The sequence below is a fragment of the Ailuropoda melanoleuca genome, chromosome 16 (assembly GCF_002007445.2).
Source record: "Ailuropoda melanoleuca isolate Jingjing chromosome 16, ASM200744v2, whole genome shotgun sequence".
Lineage (NCBI taxonomy): Eukaryota > Metazoa > Chordata > Mammalia > Carnivora > Ursidae > Ailuropoda > Ailuropoda melanoleuca.
In genome coordinates, this window is record NC_048233.1 from 61925243 (window position 1) to 61942979 (window position 17737).

General features: G+C 37.4%; 1 protein-coding gene across 1 annotated transcript in view; it reads right to left on the reverse strand.

Moving 5' to 3' along the window:
* Positions 1-17737, reverse strand: part of DCDC1 (doublecortin domain containing 1) — a 426036-nt gene that overhangs the window by 197417 nt on the left and 210882 nt on the right. The window contains exon 12 of the mRNA XM_034645816.1: positions 2393-2494. Within this exon, the coding sequence (XP_034501707.1) occupies positions 2393-2494 (102 nt within the window). The remainder of the gene's footprint in view (positions 1-2392; positions 2495-17737) is intronic.

The following is a 17737-nucleotide window of genomic DNA, read 5'->3' on the forward strand; positions in this document are numbered from 1 at the left end:
TCTATCAACTTTGAATGTTTAGGCCTCTGCTCTTTCCTGTTCTGCACCCCACACTATCCATCACTCTGTTCTCCCCCGAGCCTTCTGTCATCTCTCCCTTGTCAGTTCTTGTGTCTCTCAATTTTTTGTTACTCTGTAATCCCGGCAGGGATGCGGATACATTTGTGGCCTTTTCTTGCCTAGCTGCTGTACAGAATGCTTTTTTTGCTCCTTGTATGTATTCCCATTGAAGGTATATTGAGAAGCTAAATGCTGAAGCTCAGAGGAAAGAAGACAAAATTGCGATCTTACATATCTCAGTTTCCTCACCTATTGACTATAAACTCTTGTCCAGGTAAAAGATTTTTTTTTTGATAGCAACTATATTTACAGAACACCTAAGATATAGGCTTTGTTGTAATTGGAGATAAATACCCATATATCTGACTTCATCAGCTCTGCATTGTTTTCCTCACCTCTATGTTGACCAGATTTTTACCCTTAGGCAACAGAAAGGCTGAAAACAATGATACATTTTTCATTTCATTAAAGTTAATACTTCTCATCCTGCCTAACCAAGTCCTTTGAATTAAAAATAATGATTACTCTTCTCCTTGGGAGTATAATAGACAAGGTGCTAGAACTCATAAGAATATGAGTTGCTTTTGGTTTTGTTCATTGGAACCACAAATGCAGTTTGAATCCTATAGACTGTTTTACAAAGCCCCACATTTATTTCTGTGTGATCTCAGACCTTGAGCATATTTTTTGTTGGTCTGCTATTATTTCAGAAAACACGTAATGCTGATCATCTTTTAAATCACAGTGATTTTGTTTTACAGGCATCACCTTTTTTTTGTAAAGGGGAAAGATATAAAAGATTTCAGGCCTGATCCAAGAAAGAAGTGTATACACAAAGATTAGGAGTCTGTGGCAGAAGGATATGAACACCTGACCACTTAACCAAATTCATTTTCACAGGAGTAGCACTGCAATCTCTATTTTTTCAACTTGGTGACAGACTGCATTTTAGGTGTTCAAAGATGAGCATTCAACAGCCTACTGGAGGTAAGGGCCTCAGTGCCTTTCATCTCTAGGTCATTGGTTAGGGCTAGACTATGGCAACCAAAAGTTGTGATAATCTTTACCCATTTATTTCTAAAGCTGTCATCACCAGGCCTTTATAGGATAAGAATTTGTTCAGGGACCTGAGAAGAGTGTGAAATATCTCAGGCTAAAGATTGAGACAAGCGCGCACCAAAGGAACAGTCATCCTTAGGTACCACAAGGGAATCTCCCTAACAGAGAGCTTTATAGTGCCCCTAATTCAAATTTTCCCCCAGATTTACTTGCATATAAAAGCAAAGCATAGATCAATTTCAGCGTGCCATCAGCCAATGCAAGAACTTTCTACAAAATAATATCTTCCTGTACAAGATAAAATGCTGTCTTTAATTTTAATGTAAACCAAAAAGTAAAACATTCTAAGGTGAGTAAGAGGGAAAACAGGTAGAGAATTCTAGGAAGGCTTTTATACCATGGTGATTCATATAGTCAGGGATGTGATAGTAAAAAGAAACCAACCAAGGCTTTTGATCCTTCTTTCTCTAATCAACCAAGGTAGCATTTCCCATCTCTTCTGGGCCCAGCCCATGATCAGATCAGATGAAAATCTCCTAATTCTATACAACTCTTGTGCTGTATACGCTCCTAACTCTATGCAACTGCGAAGGCCAGGTAATGGTTACCGCCAAGAAGAGGTGAGTCTGAGCGTGCTAAACTGAAGGGGGGAGAAAGGAGCAAGTCTCTGAACAAAGGCCAAGGAACAGAGCCCAAAACACCGGTGTGCGCTCGGGTGCATAACCCCAATTTGTAAACAACAGGGCATTCATTGTCCTTTTATGCAAGACAAAGACCCAAAATAAAGGCCCTGAATGTGTTGGTTCTGCCTGAGAAACATCCCAATTGTCTGGAAAATAAGCAAAAGTAAGAATGCCTAAGATAAACCATATGGATGTACTTGCAATGAGCACAGGAGAAGACTAAGGCTATTTGCTAGTTGCTCAGGGTCTAGGGCTTAGAAATACCCTCAACCCAGAATATACCCTCCACTGAATATCATGTCACTTCTTTTCGCAGTGTAAACAAGAGGGCAATCCCAGAGGCCAGTGTAGACAGATTTCCAAATACAGGCATAATGAAGGTTAAGACACTGTTAAGTATGAAGCCAAGAGTTAATACTCTTCTAAAGCTGAGAGCCTAAGAAATTCAAAAGTCAAGCTTGAGACTATCAATCTTTACAGAAAAGCAAATGAGTAATCTTCTCAAAACAACTTCAAAGACGGAATTGTCTAAATCAACTACAATTAACTTGAAAGACATTTACAGCCATAAACACAGTCAGTAAACTCACTTTTTCCATCATATCACCAGTTTGAGTTGGGCTATTAGACTCCAGGTCTTTTTTGCTGATGCAAACAGAGATCTCTCCAGTGCCTTTACCACTTTCAAATATCTGAAAAATAGGCCCATTCAAAATTAAAAATAAATACATGCACTCACATATGTGTACATATCTTCATACATACATATATAAAGGCGAGTGGTCCTGGCTTTGCACAGTATGGTGGCAACTGAAAGTCATGCATGTGGGAACTATGCAAAGTGAGTCCTGCCTCTATGAACATGTGCAAGTAATTGGCAATGAAAATCAACAGGACTGTAATAGCATAAGAAAGTCTTGTTCCTCCTTGCAGTTTCAGTGTCTTTAACCTGACTGGCATTCCCTACAATTTTAAAATAGAAGAAATGTGGATGTTAAAGGAGAAATCACTGACTGCATTGGATACTTAAATAGAGCAAGCACCAAAGAAAGGTCAGTTAGCAACCAAGTAGCTAGTTCATTTCATTCTTCTTGAAACCCATCAAGTCACGAATTACATGAGGAATCTTTGACTTGTACTTAAAATATATTAGCATTCATGGGCTGGCTCAGTCCACAGAGCATGCAACTTGTGATATCAGGGCTTGAGTTCAAACCCCACTTTGAGTGTAGAAATTACTTAAAAATAAAACCTTTAAAAAATAAATATAATAAAATATATCAGTGTTCAGCTCATCTTCTGACTCACTAAAAGGAAAGTCAACGTGACAGATTTATTGCATAACAGTATGATGAAGCCATCTGTTTTAAGTACACATAGGCAACATGTTGTTGAGAACAGAGATAAAATTCTTAACATTGCATTAGGCAACACTTGCAGAGAAAAAAAAATGCAAGCAAGCGTTCTGGTCCAGAGTATCCAAACAAATCAGTCCAGAAGGAGGGATCCACTAGAGTGAACACAAGCTGCTAACCACGTTGCGGACCAACATGGGGTGTGCCATTCCATTTTAAAAATAGAAGCAGGCCAAGAAAGGCCTGATGAATAATTTAAATCCTTGCTTATTTTATTTTATTTTTTCAAAATTTCTTTTCTTCCCTTTCTGATACACCTAACATATCAGAGTAGTTATTGTATCTATCTCTAGTGCTATTTCTAGAGAAGATAATTTAGGAAAATACCTTATTTAAAAAGAAAGAAAACCATCTGTTTTACTTTTGAGGTAGTTTTGAGAGTTATTTAATTAGTCCTAATCTAGTTTGGGAAATAAGGTGTTTCAATAGCACTTCCTTAGGCTTTGGCAAAAAAAAAAAAAAGAAGAAAGAAAGAAAGAAAGAAAGAAAGAAAGAAAGAAAGAAAGAAAGAAAGAAAGAAAAAAAGATTTTATTTTATTTTTTTTTTTAAAGATTTTATTTATTTATTTATTTATTTATTTGACAGAGATAGAGACAGCCAGCGAGAGAGGGAACACAAGCAGGGGGAGTGGGAGAGGAAGAAGCAGGCTCATAGCAGAGGAGCCTGATGTGGGGCTCGATCCCATAATGCCGGGATCACGCCCTGAGCCAAAGGCAGACGCTTAACCGCTGTGCCACCCAGGCGCCCCGAAAAAAAGATTTTAAAAAAAAGAGTAATAATGTTCAAGAATTGTAGGTGTTTTTCTTTTTTTTTTTTTTTTGAGATTTTATTTATTTATTTGACAGAAAGAGACAGCGAGAGAGGGAACACAGCAAGGGGGGTGGGAGAGGGAGAAGCAGGCTTCCCGCCAAGCAGGGAGCCTGATGCGGGGCTCGATCCCAGGACCCTGGGATCATGACGTAAGCCGAAGGCAGACACTTAACGGCTGAGCCACCCAGGTGCCCCATGTAGGTGTTTTTCTACTCAGTGCTTTTTATTGTGCTGATAGACCATGGAGATAGTACAGCTATCAGCCTTGGTATGTTGATATTCTCTACCCTATAGCATCTTTTGCTAACCAGGATTTTTTTTTAAACTTCTTTTCTGAGTACATATACAATTCTGAGCAAGAAATCTCTCTACTTTTGCAAGGAACTTTGTAAACCCAACCCAGGGTTGCCTGCAAACCCGTGGGAAATAATGTGGGTAGAGAATCTTACGCTCCCCACAATCTCTTCAGAGCCCTCATCTGGAACAGAGCACTTAAACAACAGTGACATTTGGCAAGGATGGTCACGATTCTGGGTGTTGCGCATTCTGCAAAGTTAGCATTGACAAAAGCTCAGTTTGGGGAACTTACTGACGTTCCTTTGTCAAGACTTGCTAGATGTGGAATCAGAATGCAGAGAATTCTGTTCTAGAAAAGAGCAGTGTGAGTGCTCACTGCCAAACTGAGAAAGCAAAAAGGAGCTGGCCAACATCGAAGACCTTCATTAGCACACTGCTTCCTTCACTACCAGTAAGAAGTCTGCCCTTCTATATTCAGAAGTATAATCAAAAACAAACAAACAAACAAGGCTCTGGTCTCCAAAATTCCTATAAGGGCATTTAAAAATATATATGTGTTTCAGAGTTTAAGTAAAAGTTCTGGTGTTAAAGTGAAAGAAGGTTTCCCTCCATTAGTCATCTGTATAATGTATTGTTTTCTGTATTTTTACAAAAATAAAAATTCCCCAAGCTAAAATCCTATGAGATTCTGCTTTTCTTAAGACCCACCTCTCATTTTTAGGGTCTTCATTACTATGTTCATTTTTCTAAAATCCAAGTATTATATTTATTTTTTCTTCCTTCTCATGAGAAGTATTCTTACTTCCACCGTCCAATGTGTAAACAAAGATCACTCTCTCAACAGAGCTTCTGTGATTGACTAGATATAGAAAAATAAAAAAATAGTCTACTTTTATTTTCCTGCTCCCTGATCCTTGGCTTAAGAAAAACCGACTGCTGTATTGGCTTCCCAGTGGCTTTCTGCATGGCCTCACCTCCCTACAGCTCTAAAATTAAATTCTTATCCTTGGAATGGGATGACGGAAAAAGCTAACTGAGGCTAGTCTTGGGTCCCAAGGAGAAAGACAATAGAACTTTTAAAAAAAGTGATACAGATCTTCTTGAAAACATGGTAGCTTATGACTAGTAAAAAAAAAAACAAAAAAAACTATGAATAAAAATTTACTTCTATGATTAGTTACAAGTAAAAAGTTTAAAGGAGTGTTTTCTATGAACTACCAGTCTTTCTACTCTCCTTCATGTCAATATTGACTTTTCTTAAGCAGGATTAAATTAGATTAACACCAATGTTTTATTGTAATGTTGCTGATTGATTCATTCACTCAACAAATATTTACCAAATGCCTACCATGTGCCAAACACTGCTCAGGTGCTTAAGAAACACCAGTGAGCTAATATTCCTGCTTTTGAGCAACAGAACAAGTAAGTAAATCATAAAGCAGAGTCAGGGTACATCCAGGTCTTGTAAGTGCTAATTGTTCTTTTTTTGTTTTTGTTTTGTTTTGTTTTGTTAAATAAGGACCACCAAATTATACAAACTTGATAGACCTTCAATAGAATTTGGTGGGCCTTCTTTAACAAAAAGAATGCCAAATTACAAATGTAAAACTGGATTGAAAATATTCATTTAAAGTGTGAAAAGAAATCACAATTTACACACATTAAAAAGCTCACACATAGCAAAAATATTTTCATTAATTAACTATCCAACATACATATTTTGGCTGAATTGTCTTTGATCAGCTTTTCGTGTGGTAATTTGGTAACATTTTCTATAAGGAGAATAGGAAGATAATTCTTCCCTCCAGCATGGTTAATCAAAAAGTTTTTTATTATTGATTAGAAAAATCTCTTTCCATCAAGCTCTATGCTTAACGCAAAGTCAGCTTTGGATTCTCTCTCCCTCTCCCTCCCACTCTCTTTCTCTCTCTCTGTCAAATAAATAAATAAAATCTAAAAAAAAAATTGTTTAAAATAAAAGGGGGCACCTGGGTGGCTCAGTTGGTTAAGTGCCTGACTCTTCATTTTGGCTGAAGTTGTGATCTGGTGATCACAGGATCAAACTCAAATAAATAAATAAAATCTAAAAAAAAATTGTTTAAAAAAGAAAAATCTCTCTCAGCTTCACAACTTTGTTGGTCATTTCATAAAAATATTTAGGATTGATGTCAAATTTGGGGAAACCTTGATCAGGTTTCTTTAAAATATGAGCTGTAAAATGTGGAAGAAGTTCCTACAAATAGTTGGCTTTTATTATTTTCACACCATGTTTTTCCTCCACCACCTATATACTTTTGATGCCAAGCACTCTAGTCCATAGTCAGAAAGCAATACACTCTATGGCTAGCAGGTAGTAGCCATCTTCCTGGAAGCTCTTTCCACATCAGAACAGCTAGCACTAACTGAACTATATATACAGGGAAGTGACTGCAAAACACTCATTACATTCCACTATACCCAAACTAAATGTATCCCAACTCAATATCCCCCCGCCAGACCTCAAAAATGCATGCAGCCACTTCAACAGCACTTGGTATAAGGGAAAACTAGACAGAAAAGAAGTTGGAGTAGAAACAGATAACGGTGTCAACCAATTACAGTTAAGATATATTTGCAAATTTTACAGAAACACGTGGCCATGCGCACCCATTGCTGGTGTTTCTCCCAGGGTTTTGGAAGGGGTCTAGGCAGGGAAGGAACCCTGAAGCTTAAGTTTCATTAGCTTCATGGTAAATGCACCTCTGAGATTGTTAGAAGGTAGTAAGTCTTATCTTAAAAAGGGCAGGGGATTTAGGGTCTGGGATCAGAGAGTGTAATGGGCATGGTAAACACCATATGAAGCAGGTGACTGGAAGAGGCCTTCAAGAGAGGAAAGATTTGAGTAAGGACTTGGCAGGGAGAGTTAACCAAGCAGATAGGCTGGGAAAAGGGCATTGCAGGCGGAGGGAGCTGCGTGAACAAAGAAACTAAGGCAGGGATGCAGCCAGTATGTTCCAAAAACTGCAAGAAGACTAGTGTTATTGGAGCAGGGTGATAGAGGGACACGGAAAGTAAGTAACATGAAGTTAGAGGGTTAAGGGATTGGCAGAGAAATGGGGAATCTTTGCAGGGTTTACAGCAAAACGGGATCTAACTTAAAAGGATTTATTATGGCTGCTGGGCAGAGAGTAGAATGCAAGGAGTAACAGCAGTATAAAGAGTGGATGATGGTGGCTCAGCAGTGTAAAGAGTAGTAACGGCGAACATGGTGAGAAATGGTCCATTTCTATTGCTTATTTGTGTATTAGCAGGGTTGGGAAATAAAATTTGTAGCTAGGCTAATATTTCTGAAATTCGATGCCTGTGTCTATGGGTATAAATAAATCAAACTAAATATAACTGTTCATATGCAGTATTTGTGAAGGGAGAAAAATAACAACGAAGTACTTAAAGGATTTTATTATATATATAGTGACCAAAACTTAAACTTTATGGGGAAAGATGACCTGAGTGAGTTTTGACCTAACGTGGTTCTTTGACAGGTTTGCCTGGCATCATTCATCGTATCTATTTAAGGACTTGTATAAGGTCTAGTTCAGTGCCATTATCCAGCCCTTAATACTATAAGTCTGGTTAAGAGCTAGCTGTGGAGGAACAGCAGGTTCCCAAACTCTCCATAACTGCTAGGTAAACCACCCAGGAAGCTCTTCTGTGTGTGAGTAGAAGGCCAAACACCTAAGCTCCAAAATACCTCAGGATACAATGCTGTCAAGAGGCAATAATAAGAAAATGACACTGCAGTGTGTTGCCAAAAGTTGGGAGGCTGTACAGTAACAGGATTTACTACTAGAGGTCCAGGGAAGAACAGGAATATAAAATAGCCACACAAAAGTACTTGGCATATTTCAGGTGGCTATAATTAAAAATGTTGAAACAAAGTTAACTTACACATTGTTTTGGATTGTGATCCCCAGAACGCAGACTCTGAGGCCAAGATATACTCACAGGAAGTGGACTGGGGAGCCTTCTCCAAAGCAACACTGGTGAGGGAGTGAGAAAATCACGAGTGGGTAAGTGAACATGAACTGTGATGTAGTTCCAACAGAGGCCTCTGGTGGGAGCCCTAGAGCTGAATGGCCAGCCCTTCGGAGACCTCCCCAACAGAGGCAAGGGAGCCCTGTCTTTGCACTGTGTGGGAACCACATGTTGGCTGCAGGCCGCCCTCAGGATGTGGGCCTAGTCTTGGGAGAAGCAGTTCTTTTACACAGAAGGCAATTGCCCAATAGGAATATAGCTGTGGCAGCTGAGGGGTGGGTTTCTCTGTCTTGCCGAGGGGATTCTGGCAGTGTGGCTCAGCACCCACTCCACACGTGCTCGGTGATCCAGAGTGCACAATCACACACACGAAATCACTCAATACTCAAAGCAACCACGTTTTACAGGTTAAATGACTTGCCCCGGGACAAATCTACTCATAAGGGGTTAAGGAGACCTTCAGAAATCAAATCCTATAGAGTTTTTAATTAAAATATCAAAGTTCAGTTTTATTTCTAGTATTAGAGACTATCATAAGATGAAATTTAATATGAAAAATTTTAAGGACATGGAAAAGTATTTTACAGTAAAAGGTTTTTTTAACCTAAGTCAAAGAACACAAAAATTAAAATAATTTGTCTTATGTGAGATGCTAATTAGCCATGAAAAAAATCTTTATCCAATCAGAATTCAAAATCACATTTAGAGACAGAAAATCAACTTTAACTGAATTAACATTATATGTACATTAAATCTAATAAATGTTACGTTTTTCATGTTTATAGACTTGCAAGATGATTTTTAGAATATTCACATTTTTATATTTTCTCAAACAGCAAGTATGTCTAACTTAAATATTCGGATAAAGTGATAATCACAAAGCAAATATTAAAATAATGGGGATTCAGACAATGAAAATTTAATAATGAATTACTATACTTATACTACATATACGAAAAAGAGTTTTAGTGCCTAACAGATGTCTTTAACTAGTATTTAACAGGTAAGGAACCAATATGTTTGTCCCAGGAGATAAAAATACACTTAAGTGGAAACAAATTATGTAATTGTTAAACTTAACAGTCTCAATGGTATCTGGACCAAAAGTCTAATAATATTTTAAAGCCCATTAAAGGGATACCCAAGAAAATAATTTATTTTAAAAGAGAAACTTTAAATTTCCTCTGTAAGTTGAAGCAGAGCCCACCATTTAGCAGATATAAATTGGGTGACTGCTTATGGGGTAGGATTTTAGGTGACAGCCAAAAGACTCTCATCCCAAAAATATCTCTCCCACCAACTTGTCATTACTGGAAATGCCACTCAGAGATTTACTCCTTTGTCATAATTAAAATACCACAGAGGAAATGATATTCAGCTTTATATGTTATTGATTCTTTGAGGCTGTGATTTTCAGTCTCGGCTCTCTGGAATCCCTCAGCAGGCCTGGGGGGATGGAGGGCAAGAATGGAGGTCTGTGGTCCCAAGTGGGAGAACAAACCTGATGTCTGTGGGGGCAGCCACCATCCTGGCTTCAAATAGGGTAGAACCTACTTTCATTTATACAGTAGATTCCAAAAGGAATTTTAATCTAAGAAAAATACATTTTTGTAAACTGTCTTAGCTTGAAAAAAAGTACAGCATGCCCTTTTCAAAAGAGTAAATCTTGAAAAAAGGTGGTAAATGAGGACATGGGGCACCTGACAGTCTAAATTGTGGGCTCGAGGGGTGGGGGTAGATGAAAGCCAACAGAGGCTGAGGGTGGAGAGGCCTGCAAAATGGCCATCACAGGCTTCACAGTTAACCTGGGAGCAGGACTGCATTCCCCTGCCTTTAAGCATTTAAAGTCACATTTCAGGGTTGCCTGGGTGGCTCAGTCCATTGAGTGGCTGACTCTTGATTTCGGCTGAGGTCATGATCTCAGAGTCATGGGATAGAGCCCTGCACAGGGCTCCCCACTTAGCAGGGAGTCTGCTTGAGATTCTCTCTCCCTCTCCCTCTGCCCTTCCCCCCTCTAAAAGAAATAAATAAATCTTTTTAAAAAGATAAATTCACATTTCATTGTTTTGTTATAATATTTCTTTAAAACATCTTCTCTCCCATCCCATTTTTCTAAGTCTATTGACAAAGTAAAATTTCTAAAACTAGGCGAATGGTCTACAAAAATATTTTCTTTGTATCCAATTACAATTCTCACTAAATTCAAGATATGAAAATGTTCAAAATTATCTAGATGACAGTGGCAAGGCAAATGTGCTTGCCTGTCATGTCCTAATAAGTAATTTCAATAAGCCCTTTATACATGAGGATGTTTCAAGAAGAAATGAAACAAGAATCTCACTTTCTCTAAATTAATTTAGTGCCTAAAATTGTATTTAATTGGGATTAAAGTATCATGTATGTAGGTTCTGTCAGTAGTTGGGTATAATATGATATACTATATACCAGAACTTGGTAAATAAAGGTTTTTGGAAGCTCCTGGGCTCAATATATTTCTTTTCAAAGAAAATAAGGGTTTCTTTTTGATGAGAAAAACATAGTCACATCCCCCAAATTCTATTTCACTTGGGGAAATAAACATTTTAAGATTAAACATGAGCTAAATCATCGGACTTCCCCAAATTCCCAGCCTCAGAAATCATACTTTCATCTTTGGATAGAGCATGTTTTTAATGCTATTCAGTGTCTTTTTAGAATATATCAAATATGCCTATAAATTTAATTTTCCCCTTAATATGAATAAGTACTCTGGGTAATTAAAACTTATACAAAAGTTTGCCATCTATGGCAGTCCACTTTTATTTTAATAAGTAATCCATTTTTATCATAAAATATTATTGAAATTGTACGTAGAATCTTAAGTAGGTGTAAATGTATCACTTCATTTGCACTTATTAGAAAATCTGTATTCATTTCTATGTTCAGATGATGAATTGACGCTTGATAATATTCATGGTGAGTTGGGCTAACATAGATGTCAGTGGGTAATCCAGGGAACGGGAGCATATGTAGGAAGAGAATCTCAACGACTTGAGCATCTCAAACACTCTGTGAAAAAGCTAATTGAGAGGTAAAAACAAATTAACTGCTATGGAGAAGGACAATCTCCCCGAGAGAGAGAGAGAGAGAGAGCGTGCCTACGGCGGCAAGGTTCAGTGGTTGCATTTAGTCCGTGTAACTGCTGGGACAGTAATCCAGCTCTGGCCTGTGGACTTTCCCTGCTGACTGCCCACCTGGCAATTCTCTGGGCACCTTCAAGGCTGTCAGGACTGTGCAAGGAAAGCTGGTCTCATTACAACCAGCTCTGCGTGGGAGCTGATGTCCCGACCAATTGCTCTTCCCTGATTTTGATACAGACGCAGTTTTTCTCTTCAGCCGGTCTAGGAAAGGAAGATTGTATCTTCCTGCGCACAGAGATTTACACCTGGCTGCAAATGTCTGTCAGGAAATAGGCTGAGGTGAATACACTGGCCTTTCCCCCAAGAGTTGAAAGACGAAAGAAAGAGAGAAAGAGAGAGAAAAGAGAGAGAGAGGAAGGAAGCAAGCAGGAAGCAAAGCAAAGAAAGAAAGAATGAAAAGTAGGGTAGATGAGCGGTTTCCGTGCCTACTACTAATAGTTATCCCATGAGATGTTGGAAGGCATTCATAGGATCTCAAGTTTCTTTGCCTTTAAAATGAGCAGTCTAACACTTGCCTACAATGATAAAATCCACATATAAAAATTGGTTATCTCCATCATATTGTGCCCAACATTTAAGGAATGTTCTTAAAATCATAACAATGACCTTGAATATTTCAATTTTTCCATTTTTGTCATAATTCCTTTGAAAATGAATGTCATCTTGGAATGTTTTAATATCTGTACTTAACGCATATTCTGAATTTGGTTTTCCAGTGTTTATTCAAATGATGTAGGTAAAATAACAGAGCAGCTCAGGGATTATAAATACATATCTGGGAAAAGTGGGTTAAACAGAAAGACAAAAATCAAGGGCTGTACAATGGAAATAAGGACATCACACACATGCAGTGATGAGGCTGTTCAAGAAGCAAATCTTGCCACTATTTTATAGATAAACTCAGTTGTCTCCTTCTATTCATTTAACTGCTCCATAGATTCCTAGATATTTAAATAAACTTTCTACTAATACCTATGATTAGAAAACCTTAAACTTTTTTCAAAAAAATGACCACCAAATAGAACAGAAATCTCAAATGGATTCATGGTGCTCTTGTGCCGCTCGTAGAATAAATTCCAAATTCAAATATCTAAATCCAAATTCAGATATCCAAAGCATATGGAAGGCTAAGAGGGTACTGCAGATAAAAGTATCTTTTCTGTTATCAAATTACCCCATTTTCTACAAACAAGCCCATGAATTAGAATGATAAAATTGTAGTAAAAAGCTGAGAAAACCCACACTTGGATTTCATTATCTTCAAAAGGTGTCATATGGCTCTAATTGTATGAAAATAATCATGGGCATGGGCCAAGAGGGTGTTCTAGGCTTCTCTGCATCTTCCCACAGTACCTAGGACAATGCCTTGCAGGCAGTATGTATTTGATAAAGTGAGGATTTACTGTACTGTTCATTGAAAATCGTCTTTCTTTCTGTCACTGGCAGAAAACAAATTGTTAGATGCATACCATACTACCCAGAAGATGAACTACGTGCTGGGCAAAGATATTCTTTTAAAAATAAATCCTGAATTATCCCTTTAACAAAGCTTAAATTTCTTTATGCTGTAAGAGAACACTATAACCAAACAATATAAAAATAAGAAGGCTAAAAATCTCCAAATCACAGCCGTCTGACTCTTTTTGTTTTGTTTTGGTTACTAAATTCCACCATATTTCCCTTGCTTACAACCAGAGTGGACTCATGTAAAGTTAATGAAGATTAAGCTTCAGGACCCTTACTTGCTCCAGCCCTGAGAGTATTGGAAGTTGTTGGGAGCTATAGATTATCATAAATAGAGAGGGGAAGCCAGCAACTCCCTAGCAATTAAGGGTATTTCCATGTAAGTACTTCTGAGAAAAACTTTAAAAAGTCTCAGAAGAAAGGATCTAAATCTCCAATCCTCCATTAATTTGCTGAGATTTACTTTCTCAATCTAAATAATACCCACTTTCAGGCCTAATTTTAAATAGGTTCCTCTCCCCCAAATTGTATAAGTTCTAGACCTAACAGAAACTGGATCTGCCTCCACTGACAGCAAATGGAAGACAACCCACAGAGCATTATTGACCAATTGTGTGTGAAAAGCACTAATTCTAGTGAAAAGACTTCCCTGTACCCATCTTCCACTCGTTTCCCCCGTGCTGTCTTCCACCCACTCACACATCCCACACTCTTGCTCATCAATTCTCTGTCACAATCACCCAACTTCCTTCTAGTTTTTCCACCAACCATCCCTTAAAGCTTTGCTAATACCCTTTCCTATCAGTCCTTTCTTTCCTGCTCTCCCAGGGAAACGCGAACATTTCTGACAGCATCTCCATGGGGACAAAGAGGAGGAGTTGCAAGAAAGAACAGGACTGGAAAAACAGAAGTCATTGAGCCATGGCTATAGCAGATGTTCTCAAAGTGGCTGGGGGTGGTGGCATTGACAGAGGATATAAGGTAAGTCAAGGTTTGAACTAGTATGCAATAACTCCAAAAACCTGAAGGACTTCGTAAATTATGGTGCATATTGAGTGTGACTACTAAAGCTAAAAACAATAAGATTACATCATCCTAAAAGGTCCTATGATGTAAAGGCAAGAGAGTGTACCAGAATACCAAAAAAAAAAAAAAAGAAAGAAAAGAAAAATGCACATTGTGGTTATGACTACATAGGGCAAATGAGTGCATATGGAAATGATATGCAAAAGTGAGAATGGTAATATAACGAATAAAGTGATTATGAGTGACATAACTTTTTCTTAAAATTCCCCTAATGTTGTTATGTTTTCAATTTTTTTTACAGGGAATTTTCCCATACCAGGAATGGACATTTAGGTTGTTCTCAGTCTTTTGTCTTACATGTCCATTTAAACTCAGTACTGTATCATGCATGCCATGTAATTGCACAAATGGGACTGAGGCAATATGGAATACAGAAAGAGTGTGTCCTTTTGAGAGGTGACCTGCTGGTATTAAGATCTAACCAAAAGCTCCTATTTGTAAGTTATCAATGAAAGATATGGTGAGGAAGAGAACCTCAGTGAAGAGGTGAAGACAACATATACAATATGAAAAGCCACCCCAGGGGATTTTGAATCATATCTGGCCTTCAGCCCATAGTTGAGAGCCACTGCTCTAGAAGATGATGACAATACAATCACTTATTTTGGTTCTTAAAGCCGAGCCATGTATATGTATATATATATATACACACATACACACATATGTGCATATGTGTATAAACATAGATGTATAATATACATATACATACATATTCAACAGAGTGATATAGATCTTCAAACAGAATATTAGAAAGATGATCATTCCAATTTATTTTATTAATCAGGCACTTTTCTAATCAAAATGGATAGAAAAGGGGAAAAATAAGTTTTACTAGAGCTGTGCCTTTGAGTTATAAATAGAAAACATATTCATTTATTGATACATCATCTAATACTCTACATAGAACATGCCATAAGGGGGGATAAAGTTGCTCATAACCAGAAAAGATATGGTCTTGGCCACAATAAGTCAGAGGTAACTGCATTAGAGATGTTGCTCCAAGGAAGGGCAGCTCACCCAAACCCCATGGGAAACTAAAGTTTGGCCAGACAACAGAAACGACTGATTCTGGAATTAAGGAAGGATGGTATGCTGTGGCCTTTGCTCAATATCTCTTCTATTGGAATTAGCAAGTTCTCCCCACCAAGGAGGAAGTACAGGAAAAGGCCTCAATTCTAAGATTTGCAATTCTGAATATTTGGGGTATACTTTGCTAATCCATTTATCACTACTATCTGGCTATTTTAGACATAAGAACTGGTTTAGAAAACTACAGATCTAAAAAGGAAAGAAAGAAAGAAAGAAAGAAAGAAAGAAAGAAAGAAAGAAAGAAAGAAAGAAAGAAAGAAAGAAAACTATGGATCTCAGTTTCTTTTCCATCAGTCCAAACATGTATTCCCAACAATTTCAAGTTACTACAAGCCATCCCTGAATACAAACTTCGGAAGAAATGCACAGTAGCACACCATTATATAGTGTTTGAAACAAACATGATAGACATAAGTAACTTCAAGGAGAATAGGTAATAGTAAAACATAATAAAATAATTAGGAAGTGAAGACTATTACCTTTGTTTTTAATGTGACCTACTTAATTTTAAGTTTATATAATTTTTATATAATTTTTAATTATGGCTGTATTTAGCAACTGGCTCAAGAAATTCCTGAAAATTCAGCAATCAACAGTCTCAAACCAGTAGAAGCAAGATTCAGCTTATCAAACTCATTAAATCAAAACCTCTGGGGATGCTGGGTGGCTCAGCTGGTTGAGCGTTAGGCTCAGGTCATGATCTCAGGGTTGTGAGATCAAGGCCTATGTCGGCTCTGCATTCAGTAGGGAATCTGCTTGAGATTCTCCCTCCTCCTCTCCCTATATCCTACCCTACCTCCACTTGCATGCTCTCTCGCTAGTATCTCTCTAACATAAAAATAAATAGATCTTTTAACATAAAAATAAATAGATCTTTTAAAAAAGGAAAAAAAAAAAACTCTGGAGGTGGGGGCATTGACGTTTTTTAAAAGGTCTCCAGATGATTCTAAAATGGCAGCCAGGATTGAAAGACCAGTGGTCTATGCTAAAGCCTGATAGGGTTGATGTCCAGGTTTCTTGGAATATGAGAAAAGGAATTTATTGCCTGAGAGAAATTGGATGTTCCAAAGGGGAAAACTGGGGAGAAAGGAGAAAAGCTGAGAACTTCATAGGAGAAGAATGATAAAGACGGAGGGTGTCCTGGAGTAGGGACAGGGATCTCAGATAAGACTAGGGTGACCAACCATACTGTCTTGCCTGGGACTGAGAGGTTTCCTGGATGTGAGGTTTTCAGTGCTACAACCAGGAAAGTCATGGGCATATGAATGGAGGCATTGGATTTTTCATTTTAATTAGTTTTTATTAATTTAAATTTAAATAGCTAAATGTGGCTAGGGCTACTATATTGGACAGCACAGTGAGTCTAAACAAACACAAGAAGATGACTTCTTGGGGATCCTGGGTGGCTCAGTTGTTAAGCATCTGCCTTCAGCTCAGGGTGTGATCCTGGGGTCCTGGTATCAAGCCCCACATCAGGCTCCTCCACTGGAAGCCAACTTCTTCCTCTCCCACTCCCTCTGCTTGTGTTCCCTCTCTTGCTGACTGTCTCTATCTCTGTCAAATAAATAAATAAAATCTTAAAAAAAAAAAAAAGAAATAGGCTGGGATTTAAAAAAAAAAGAAGATGGCTTCTTTGCATATATACATTTCCTTTTCTGTTTGCTAGTTTGGAAAGAATTATGAAGCATATTAAAAAAGAAATATATGACAGTAGTAACTCAGATCCTAAAGTTAAATATTTGCTATCAAGCCCATGTGCTAATGTGAACACATGATAAAAATTATTCAGAAATATGCATCAAACTTGTGAGGAAAAAAAAAAAAACTTTTCTTTTTTCCAGGACATATGATGATTGCTGATACAAATGAGTGGGGATAAATGGTATTAAGGTAACCATGCTCCCTCACCTAGCTCCTCTCTTAATCAATAGCAAGTACTTTGAAAAATATTGGAATAGATCTGTAACCAAGTCAGAAATCTGAAAAAGAAAAATGCTACTGGATGATGGGAACCCTTGACCTTGATGCCTTGAACATCACTTCCTAAACCTTTAACTGACTAGTAGACTATGGAAAATAAATTATCATGCTTATTTTGGAATCACATTTCCCCAAAGGTCAATTTTTGAATGGTAGTATTCTCATTCCAAATACAAATATGGGAATGTCATTTTAAAGAATTATGGATAGAAAATATGATGTTCATAATTACAATTTAAATTCATATTTATAGAATAAAACTGAATATTAAGAAAGAAGAATTATAGAAATAAAGACTGATCAAAATATAATTACTTTGTTATCACATTCAAATGTAAATATAATCAAAATAAATTGATGAGTTGTAATAGTTTGTTCCTTCATGGAAAGGGCCATCCATTGAGTAATTCAATTTTTTTTTCTCTTTAAATGTGGGATATAAAATCACAGAACAACATTAACTTGACAGATTTAACATGGATACTCGATTATGATAAACAAAAGTATTTAAATTCCAGAAGCTTTCGGTACTTAGTCCACTTTAGCCACTTATGAGTTACTTTTTTTCTCTTCCAGAAATGCAATAGCAAAAAGTAGCCT